This window comes from Pieris napi, chromosome 13 (genome assembly GCF_905475465.1).
Source record: "Pieris napi chromosome 13, ilPieNapi1.2, whole genome shotgun sequence".
In the NCBI taxonomy this organism is placed as follows: domain Eukaryota; kingdom Metazoa; phylum Arthropoda; class Insecta; order Lepidoptera; family Pieridae; genus Pieris; species Pieris napi.
In genome coordinates this window covers 8,628,431-8,640,502 of record NC_062246.1, presented here as the reverse complement: position 1 = coordinate 8,640,502, position 12,072 = coordinate 8,628,431, and the positions used below count along the sequence as shown (strand labels likewise).

The 12,072-nt window shown below is 32.5% G+C and overlaps 1 protein-coding gene across 2 annotated transcripts in view; it reads left to right on the top strand.

Moving 5' to 3' along the window:
• The window catches only part of LOC125054971 (heterogeneous nuclear ribonucleoprotein L-like), a 222,099-nt gene that overhangs the window by 45,608 nt on the left and 164,419 nt on the right, over nucleotides 1-12,072 (top strand). For both annotated transcript variants that reach the window (XM_047657106.1, XM_047657107.1), the window contains exon 2: nucleotides 11,344-11,457. In XM_047657106.1, coding sequence (XP_047513062.1) covers nucleotides 11,344-11,457 — 114 coding nt within the window. The remainder of the gene's footprint in view (nucleotides 1-11,343; nucleotides 11,458-12,072) is intronic.

Below are 12,072 nucleotides of genomic sequence, written 5' to 3'. Positions count from 1 at the left end.
GAAGTACATCAGTGAAGATTATTTTCCCCAACCCTAACGTGACTGTTTTGTTAATTCTTCCGTTTGTGGCGTTTCCGGCACTCAAGATGAGGGATGGGAAGTTGTACTGACAGTTATGGTATGTGAAAGGTTTGATTGATTATATCGAAGGATATTATCATTTTATAAAGAGAACATTTTCTATTATGATATGAATTTACTTTAAATCAGATATTGTAATTCGAATATTGGTTGAGCATTTTACAAAAAGCCCCTCATTTTTATAGTTGGCACATGTCTCGTTAAAGTGAAGCCGGGGTGTAATGAGTATCGCATTAAAGTGCAGACTGCACATATCCACGGGGAGAGCTTCTCAAGTCCGTTCTCATATTTTCTAATTACCTGCCCTTTGTTAGTGTAACAATGTAATCGCTTTCAATTTCTCTAAAGCTCAAGCATTTTTTCTTTTAATATGCTTTTGTGTTTTTATGGACTCTGGCTTTTTACTTTGTTATTTAACTCCGCGTGTAATTCGCTTTTATTGAAAATGAAATAATAATGTTACATTTCTTGCGCATATAACATAATGTACTTACTATATATAAAGTAATATAAAGAAGGAAAACCACTCCTTCAATTCTACACGGTAAGTTTTTTACTTTACGACGACTTACAACCAGTATTAATTTAACGCATGTGTTTGATGTTTGAATTATTAATGGACCTATATGTCTTTTAATTGCATCGCGACATAAAATTTTGTCAGAAATCGAAGCCTTGTCTACCTTTTACCGTTCCAAAGACAAGCATTGAGCTACTATGCCTCAGTGACAATTTTATGTAAAATTTATGTTGCTGTAATACAAATAAGTATGTTAAAAATAATGTAATTAAAAACTATAGTCTACGAGTATGTCGAGCTGTCGTTGACGTCGAAGAAAGACTATTGTTTTAATAAAAATCGAAGTTTAATGAAGGTGTCCTCGAGCCTTGTATAAAGTTGGCTTGCTCTCTGTAACTTAATTAACTAGTTGAAGCGAATACTCGTAGTAAAATACTCAGACTAAGTGCATCTTAAGATCTGTTAAGTTATTAAGGTATCATTCTTAAGGCTTTATGAGGACACGGAAAGGGAGATGAAACAGGACGGGTTTCATATATTTTAAGAGTTTTAGTATGGGTGTGGTTTGTTATATAGAAATCTATAAACTAATTCTCGTAGTTTAAAAATCTGAATAGACAGACATTGCTTGATAAAGATTAGACCGTCCGTTGAACAATGATTTATTCACTTAAGGCGACGCAAAAATATATCTACCTCAAGTAAACTTTATAAATGTGAATTATGATTCGAAGATTTATTACTTGATGTCTTTTATCAATGTTAACTAAGTAATACAATTATGAAAATAGATAGCCAAAGAGTTCGACGAGATAAATTATCCAGTTTTAAATACATTATTCAAATCTGTCGAAACTTTGAATGTTGTCCAATTGCGAACTTCGATTTAAATCCATTAAGTATATTCCTTTTATAGATTATTTGATTTCTTTTCGATGCCAAGTTAGCTATCATCGGGTTTTCTATAAACCTGTTTGTACACGGTTGGTAATAATATTGAAATATATAATTTAGTAAGTAATCTTCTGAATTTTAATCTCTAAAGTTCCCTTTGAAGTCCTTAATTCGATGTTTAGGGGACTTTCAAATAAACTTTCTGACTTAATCGTATTAAAATAATTACATTAAGTTATTCAATACATTTCGTTTATCATTTTTTGTTTTGCGAATATTACACAAAATAGCTCATAAATTCTTTACTTAATTATCTTTTACATAAGTAAGTTAAGATTGACGTTTCCAATATATAGAATTATACGTAAAAATTTTCAAACCCTAAACTGCTGGTATTCGTATTGTAACAATGATTGTATTGAATCAAGCGCGTCATCAGTTATAGATATCCAAGGTAAAAAATATTTACGTAGTTCCAAAAGCAATCAGTCATCTTTGGGTGGACCAATTGTGTGTACAAAGCTTTCGTTCCATCCCAAATAAGTCGAGGCGTAAAAATGGCCTGATTTGGCACATTTCATGGTTTGCGGTGAACTCGATAAATCATCAATCACCATAGACGGCACTTGGTGAGTGGCCAAATGTTGAAATGACATCGGTTTGTGGTCTGCGGAAAATTTTCTAGTTGAACGACGCATTACGGCTACTGGAAAGAAAAGCGTGCCAATGTGGCTGGTTTTATTATTTCATTGGTGTTCCTACAACTATAAATTTAAATTCAAAAATAATTTATTCATTTAGGTAACACAATGTACACTTATGTACGTCAATAAAGAAATACATATTAAATGCTTCTAATTTTACATTTACTGCCAGTTCTTAAATTAAGAGCGTAGAACGAACGAGAAGAACTGGCAATAAATTGCCACTCTTATATGGACTCAAAACAACAATTAGGCTCTGTTTCATAATGTACGGATAAGTTCTACATAAGTTCCAAATTAGCTATTTATTACTTATTGGTAAGATAAACACTATTGTTGCGTTTCACGATTGTCAGATTGCGCTATTCGTCACATAAAGTCCATCATAAGCTATGAGTCCGATGAATGTCAAATAGCACAATTTATCTTCCAAATAATTTGTGTTGCATGTATTTGGTACTTTATCCATACATTGTGAAATAGACCCTTAGTATTTTATATATAAGTATTTTTTTATGATTAATGTGTATGTAATACGGTAAAAATAAATATTACTTATATTTATTTTTACCGTATTAAGTAAGTAAGCCTTTGGTAAGGATCACACCGAAATGCCCATCGTTTCTAAAGCAAATTTGACCCGGAATGTTCACATTGTATGATAATGTTGTGGTTTTTATATGAAGAGCTACTAAACTAGCAGATTTATTATTGAAATTTTACTCGATAACAATTGCAATTCTGCGTATACCGTCTTAATAACCGGCAGCATAATCTAGAGTAAAATAAAAATAGATATCGGAACTTAAAAAAGGTTTTACTACCCTATGCTTTCCTTAATCATTAACTTAGTTATGAACTGAGAGTTAATTTAATGGATGTTAGCTACTGAAATAGATATTACGGATTAGAACAGATTCTGAGTATAACATGAATTTGTATACTTATGTAGTAGGGCTAGAGATACAGGACGCTTTATCCAATAAGTACATACGCTTAGGGTTAGGTAAGCTTCGGGGTTAGAAGGTTGTATTTATACCGTACGATATTCTTGCTACCATATCGCTGGGATTTGGGAAGAGCCTCCCCGTCGGAATACCTCTAAAAAATACTATGTTATTTTTTGGAATAAAAGACGAAGATAATGTTTACCAACGTTAATAACAAAATATAAGGTTTAAACGTATTTGTCTTGCTGTTATTAAGTAAATTTTCGTGACGTTGCTTTCTGGATAGGATTGACTTATTTATTTATTTACACTTCGTTGCAAATGAAGAAAGAAGTGCAGAATCCTTAATCTAAAGTAATACAAAAATAATAATAATAACAAACTAAAAACTTAAAAGCTAATCTTATAAATACATGAACAGCGAATAGTGATGTAAAAGGAAACATAAGAATTATACAAGTCACGAGGATAGGATAAGGTTAAGAAAAGATTATACAGAAGAGTTTTAAAAGATGACAGAGAGGTAGCCAATCGTACGGAGTCAGATAAAGTGGCTGAAGTATCAGAAACGATCAAGCGTTTCCAGAATTTGAAATGAAATGCAAGTTCAAATGCGATTCCGGTTCAACAACGGTCGCATCGTATCGTAGAGTATAAAGTACGTTGAGCGATCCTAATATAACACTGGAGATCTCGTTGACGGCAGAGCGCCATATTGACTGCAGATTATCTAGCGCCTGATTAAAGGGATTTCTTTCGCCCTTTTGACGGACGTTTCGTTGTCTTTATTCAAAGCGTCATTGGCTCTAGGCTCTTCTATTGGAAGAGTGCCTTTGAAGAAGTTTTTATGGCTGTCTAATCTTATCTATATCTTACCTACCGACCGTTTGTAAAGGATTTTGGTGCTGTACTCATGTTAAAATTTTATACCTTTAGTAGCATTCACTGATATATTATCAGAATCGGTCAATACTTCCAAATGCGGTTTTAGTTCAATTACCAGGTAAATATTTGGTTAAATTCCGCTAATTGGCTATCGCGATAATGTCAAACTTTCCTATTAATAGCATGATAATAAATTTGGTTTATGCTTCGACTGAATAAGCGTTTTATTTTGGTAGTAACATTTCGTTTGTTATTGGAACATACTTTAAACACATATTTCACGAAGTACTTCTGTAAAACAATATTTTTAAAACACGAGCTACGTACTTTATAGCTCCATACAAGTTCTAAAAAAACAAAAGTATGCAATTCCGTAGTAATGTAGGCGGCCTACGCCTATAATACTACGCCATATGGGCTCTACGCCGGAGGCTACGCGCATCTACGGTGTAGCGTTATGGTTATTGCTACAGTCTACAAGTTTTATTGCTACAAACTCTACAGCGCCATTACTAGTTCACACAGCTTTCATATCCTATTATGATCGTCGTTCATAGTTTATTAATTAAAAAAAAGGTTCGTTTAAGAAAACAATAGAATAATTAAGTAGATACAATTGAGTATCGTGGTGTGGGTGTTATTCAACAATTAATTTATCATATTATATTTTCATACAAAAATTTAGAAGAAATTAAATAATTTTCCTCGATGCTAAAAGCACATTTGACTATACTTGCTTTTTATCTGTAGTTTACAAGTTGTCCGTTCAGCGTCGAAGGTCATGTTTTTTAATTAAAAAATGAGAGTCATAAAAAAGCGTATCTTGGTATACCGCGATCAGCAAAGCTGGCGCACTTTAGTTTATTTTTATTAAATAATATATTTATAATATAAATTAATAAAATGGCGTTGCGTAGGGATGTGGGCTCTCTGCATCTTCTACCGCATTTACCATGGAAAGCGTTCAGAGGAGTTCTTCGGTCTAATACCTGCAGCTGAGTTTCATTATCGGACGAAGGCAAAATACAAAACACCATCCGTATTACCTCGACGTCCGTCGTTCCACAACTAAGCGTTTTCTAAAGCAGTTTTTGCCGTGCACCACCACTATATGGAACCAGCTGCCCACTGAAGTATTACCGAACCAATTCGACTTAGGGCCTTCAAGAAAAGAGCGTAACAATTCTTGAAAGGCCGGCAACGCACTTGCTAGCCTTCTGGCAATATGAGTGTCCATGGGCGGGCGGTATCACTTAACATCAGATGAGCCTCCTGCCCGTTTGCTTCCTATTACATTTAAAAAAAGTAAGAATTTTGGTAAATGAGATTTTTAAACTTTGTACGCGTTGTTAAATATAAATTAAGTAATGATGAAGCTTGTGCAATAAAATGCTGACGTTGAAGCTTTAATATAACTAAATAAAGCGTGAATTTTCGATTTAAATAAAGGTTTGATGTACGTGAAATATTTGTATTGGCGTGTCGACGTGGTGAACTTTTTTGTATTGTAGAAAAAAATCTAAATTATGCCACGTATAGTATGCCAATTAAGGTAATTTCCTTTTACCGCATTCGTCAGAAATAAGGATATTTTAATAATAAAAATCCACACAATCCAGAACAAAAACGCAAAGGTGACATTTTATACTGACGATCTTTTATACGAAAGTTCTTAATGGGTGGTAATAAATTTTGAGTTAATTTACAAAGGTACAAATGATGTCAAACTGTTTGTGTCATAAAGTGGATTTCAACACACCGATTGTACGTTTTCACTATTTGGTAACTTGTAACTGAGCCAACACCACAGTTTATAGACTTGTCAGTATATCCGTACGGCTACTAAAGATAGTCCCCCAATTTCATGCCGAGATCGCGGACGGCCAGGTCTTATTAAGGCGAGAAACATACTCCATTCAGATAACAAATTCAGTGGGTATGTGGCATTTATTTACCTTATAAAGTTTTACATAATGAAATCTAGCCCTTCCAATTTTATAATTGTTTATTTATTATAACGTTTTTTAGTCATATCACTTTTTAAATTCATTTATTGTTTGTGTAATCTAAATTATTAACTAATTAGTAGGAGGACATAATCAACATATATTTCGGTGAATCGCTCCCTAACTGCAAGCGTTAGTAAACTGTAATTGCTTTGTGTTGGCGACATTTTTACGCCCAATTTGATACAATTTTGTTCTGTTTTCACGATCATGATAATGTGTAGATTTAAATTGTAGAAATTTGTTTATTTAAAATATTTTTACAGAAATTTATAGTAGTATATTTTAACACTTTTGTCAAAATAAGAATATTTATCGTGTGATAAATAATTATATGTTAAAAAATGTAGCCTACATTTCAAGTATATACATTAAAATTATAGAGCTGGCTTATATTCGCTGATTATAAATCTAAATTGCGAAAGAATTGAATGGAAGTGCAAAATTGGGGCGTCTCTTCATAATTCAACGGTAACGAGGCACCGTGTAGCGTTACCGGTTAATTAACCCATACTTTACTTTTTCATCGGTTTTAAGTTGCATTCGTTTATCGGTTAACTGGATGTTTTTATAAGCGAAATTTAGGTTTATGCCGAAAATTTTGGTTCAATTACTGACGGATAATTGTGTCAGATATTGAGTATATTAAGAAGGTAAGATTACGGGCTATTTGTAATATTGGTCGCAATTTAATTTGCGCTATTTTGTATAAATATCTATTACATATATACTACTAGCAGACCGGCCAAGCGTTGCTGTGGCTAAGGTTTTAGTTATATTACTTAGTAGTAACCTATTCAAGGGAAACGGTAGGAGAACACCAGTAACCACCATGCTTTTTTGGTGGTAATGCTATTAAATTGCAGCTTATTTGAAACGTTGGTACTCTCAACACAGCGCCATCTGTTAGAATTGTGACTCTCAAATAATAAACAAATATTTTGCAATAAAATAATATTGCGGATATAAATTGAGATGTAAACTATCATATCTTTTAAGTTAGATCAAACTGCACACGGTGTGCAAATTTGAATGAAATCGGTTCGGTAGTTTAGGAGTCCATAGCGGACAAACAACGTGACACGTAATTTATATATATTAAGATTATAGATACAAATATCTTTTATAAATATATAACGTACCGATACATTACGTTTAATTCATAGTGCATACAATACTTTACTAGTTTTATCTACGAATGATTTATTTTATAAAGGTTACTACAGCCCTCAACGTAAACAATACAATGTTTTGTCTCGATATTAAACTAAAAACTACAGAAGTCTTAACTAGATTGGAGAATACTTTGATTGTTTTGAGTTTAGAATTGCTTTTTTCAAGAAGAAAATTACTAAGTACTTTTATATTAGCGTGCAATTTTATTTTTCGCTATAATCCTATTTAATACAAATGCTGTCAACTAGCGAGGCGTACGTTGAAGTCAAACAATTCCACGACATTTAGACAATTTTATACCGTATTTCATACAATCAAGGCTAATATTCGCGTGACAAATAAATGTATGAACTGAACAAGCAATTTTAAATTTTATCCTCTTAAATTTGAGACAGAAATTGCATGTACAGCAAAATACCGGGACGAAACGTGACTTGCTGAATTAGTTTAAGGAAAAATAGCGCATTTCTGCTATGAAATAGAGTTTAAATTAGCTTATCTCCGAATGCTACAAGGTGTCTTTGAGTCAAATATAAGCTTTAAGACGTGTCAAGGGTGAGTGTTTTTAGTTTTATTTTGGCTCTTATTATAGTTTGTCGTGGATGGAATAAATTCGTTTCAAATGTAGATATTTGATTTTACGTAAATATTTCATAAGTTTGGTTTAAAAGGGTAGATGCCATCAAAAACAAGATTTAAAAGCTTTATTGAAAGTTTTATGACTATTTTGAAGGTTTGTCCAACAAATGGTCTTCAATCTGTTGCCTTTTATTTCACAGAAGTGAACGTGGTGTCCTTTAAGAACAGATTACACACGCTCTTTTAAAATCTTGAGCTAAATTAAAAATATTAAACTAGACCTAAAAAAACTTAGGCCGTTTTTAAAAAAATAATCTCATGTATGTGTAATAACAGAAGTCTTAGAAATACAGGGAATTTCGAAATTGTTGTATAAACGCATTATTAATCCGCAATAAGCCGGTAATCTTGACGTCTCGTAATCCGTAATTATAGTTTGCTGTTGTTTGAATTTATTACAGTACTGAGAACAAACAGTAAAGCTAGCAGGAATACTAAAACCAGACTAGTCAATGAAAAGCTCTTGATGTAAATACCCAATATATCAACAGGATACATGCTTTTTTAAACACATCACTCTCCTAATGAGTAAAAATGTTTCTGTATAAAATCCCTTATTAATAAATAATTAATACGTAAAACACACCAGAATAATGTTTATAAGGTTTGAGCTTATATAATAAATACATTAATATAATTTTTCATAGTGTAAGAAAGACACAATTACTTATATATACATTTATTACAATAAAGCCTTATTGTCACAGATGTTAATCCAAGAACTTAGTTTTGTATTGTGATAGCGGATTATGTTCGGGTGCGATTGTTGTTTAATGTGTTAACATTTCAAATCTACTAATAACAGTAGTTTAGGAAATTAAACTGTAATTTAAAGGATATGTTCTATAGGTATAGTTTGTTTAAAGCTCTGTCCAGGCTGTGGCGAGCCTTCTTTATCTATCAACGCGAAATAGTTATTATGCGTTTAATTAGCAATGGAGCCGGTCCGGTACATAGCATGTAATATATATATATATATATGTTAAAAAAAAAAAATTCAGTTGAAACTACTTCTGAGAAATTAGATTAAGATATACTATTTTATTTGCAACAATGGACGGTTTAAAAATAAAAAACAACGATATTTTAAGCTATAATTTTAAACAAATTCGTCTTTTACACAACAGAATCTTGAAGTTCTCAAAATGAAATGAAAACTCTTGACTCACGAAAAGCTCTACAAAAATGTTATCAAGACGGTCGTACTTTCATATTGTAAGACCTAAATAAACAAGATGCCATAAAATAATAGACGAGTTTTTTTTAGAAAATATATATTTTATATAGTACCTTTAACCCCACTAAAAGAAGATTTTGTCGAATATTTCTAACGTTTAAAGTAGTATGGTATAATAATAATATTACGAAGAAGCAAACACTTGTCAACTTAAATGGAGGTGGGCAACTCACTTAGACTCACAGACCTTTGGGAAAAGAAGCGTTGGTAGACCGAGCCGAAGGTCGGATGACCTGGTAGATCGGCGGCAGAAAATGGCTACACCAAATTAAAAACCAGACTTTTAAGAAAATGCAGTACGCACTTTCCAAGATGGGAATTACTCTAAAAATAATTATTAACTAAATTTAAGTCAGTTTCTAATACTACTAACTCATAAATACTGAAACATAAATAGTTATTGTAAAGTTTAGGGTAAATAAAAAAGCTTATTTTCATGTCTAATGTTCAACTAAAAACCATGTTATTCAGGAATTTAGCTCAGTGTCTTGTTTTATTACAATAGAAGAAATTTCTCTCAAAGCTTAAAATACGGAGTCTTTGTGAAATTTAAACCGTACTGACTCGACCTAGGCTATCATAACATTCCTTATAGGATAGTACGACTGCTTCTGTAAAGAATTATACAGCTGTTATGTATTATGCATTATTAAGAAACTAGTTAACAAAACTACCAATATTGAGTTATGTTCCTAAAAATTTAGTCCCACGAGTTATTTAAAGCACTGCGAAATCCGTTTCTCAGTAAATATTCTAAACCCGTCCTGGGCTAATTTGAACTTTAACTAAATTACATTGAGTTGGAATAACGCTAGTCATTTTCTTGGAGATCTTATCCGCTTTAGTGGTGCAAGCTATAAGATGACTGACAAGCGATACTGTTAGTGCCCAAGTTAGAAGGTTACGTTTGTGTCTGTGGTGGCATTAGGTAGCTCAATCTGGACCAGAAATAAATTATAAACATAAAACAATATGAATATCTACATACAATTAATTTATAATTGATCCTCATACATATTGTACGAGTGTATAAATATTAGCAATTATCAAGGGACATAGCATTATTTGGTCTTGGGTCCAAGGAACAGACTCGCCTATTTCTTGTACCCTACTTAACCCTCCCGCTGTCGTGATGATGAATATTCATGTCGCTACGTCTTATTACGTTTGTTTGCGCGATAGCTGCGCTGTTTGTTGTTATTAATTTCTGTTTAACCCTCGCGTGCCTACAATTTTCAACGACCCTGTTCGATGATTTAATTTACTCTGTTATACAATTATTTTCGTATTTTTTTTACTTTAGGAACTTCAACTGTTTAAAAGGAAATTGTATAAAAATGTTATATTTTTGTATGACCCTATTTCTTTCACATACATTGTGCTTTATATACAGAAATGTGTACTAATTAAAAAAAGTAGTCTATGCTTCACGAAATACCACTTATAACGAGACGTTCTCATGAAATTTATGTACTTTATAAAATCCTACTTGAAAATTTACACAGTAAAGTAATAGTGAATGTAAGCGCGGCGATGCAATAAATATCCACCTACTTAAATAAGCTTTTCGGAAGGCAGTTTATCACTTGCATACATCCTGTATAATAACTTGGTATTACATTAATTAGAGCAGCCTGTAGACAATACAGGAGGTTTATTCATTGTTTAGTGAGGAAATTTTATTAAATCGCCGTTGTTGTTTTAAGTTTATTAACTTATACCGGCTTTGATGAGTTTTAAAAATGATAGTCTGTATTACTTGTCTACTATGTATGAATATTTCATATAATTTATGCTTAATCCACGTTCCGTTTCGTTTCGTTCAGTTGCCTTTTAGTCTTTTATTGATCCTTGGAACTACATAACTTGATTCCTTCATCCACTTTCTAAATACGCTTCTCTATAAGCACGCTAGAGTTTCACCCTTTCGTTGTTGATATCCCCAAGTGCGGCACTACACGATTTGGATAGTTTCTTGGTATAACAGCGAAGGAATAGAACTCCTTACCCCCTTCACTCTTTCATTCATTGGTTCATTCAAACGGCTAAATATGCTTACTATCTATCTTACTTACCATCCGGTGCGATTGCGGCCAGACGTTGGTTCAGTACCTACTGTTTAAATAAAATAAAAATCGATCAACACAGACAAGGGCTTAATTAGAAATATGTATATTATAGAGACCAATTGCGACTCACCAATATGTTTGCATTTTAGATTTTATTCACTCATTGTCTTCTATTGTTACAGAGTAATGGCAACAACTATATGTCAGCAGAGCCTAGGCGTAAAAGAGAGCCTCCGGCCCGACCGAATCACATCCTGCTGTACACTATCATCAATCCAGCATATCCTATCACTGTGGTAAGTAGTTATCTGTATATTAAACGCTACAGCACAGCCCTGGTTCACTGAAATCTTAGGTTTAAATTTATAGTCCTTCTTGGCTAAGAATTTACTTAATAAGTACCTAAATTAAGCTAAGTAAAACATATCATATTTTAATTAGATAGGCTTAGTCTAAGTACGCTTTACAAATTTTAGGCGTTACTACTTCTAGCGTGATTGGCTGGTTATAAATAGAACCGAAATACCAATTGTAGTTGCTACAAATCGTTTATATTTATAGATCTATGAAACGATGCAACTACGTTACGAAAATAAATGCTCGATTAGTTAACGACTTAGTTGAAGGGTGTTATTTTTCTTTTACAGTTTGTAAATTATTTGAGCTTTTATAAAAAAATTATATTGTTCTTTGACCAAGGCTTAAGGTTACCGTTAATTCTTGATGATTGACTCTGAATACATAAGTGATTTTAGCTCACTCAAACGCGCACCGCACCCTATATACAATAATGAAGGTATATAATAAAGGTAAATAATAAATAAAACAAATAAATAATACTCTATTTGTACTGAATCATACACAAAATGTTGGGTAAACTAAAAACTAATCTTCAGTAGTCTTCTGCTTCG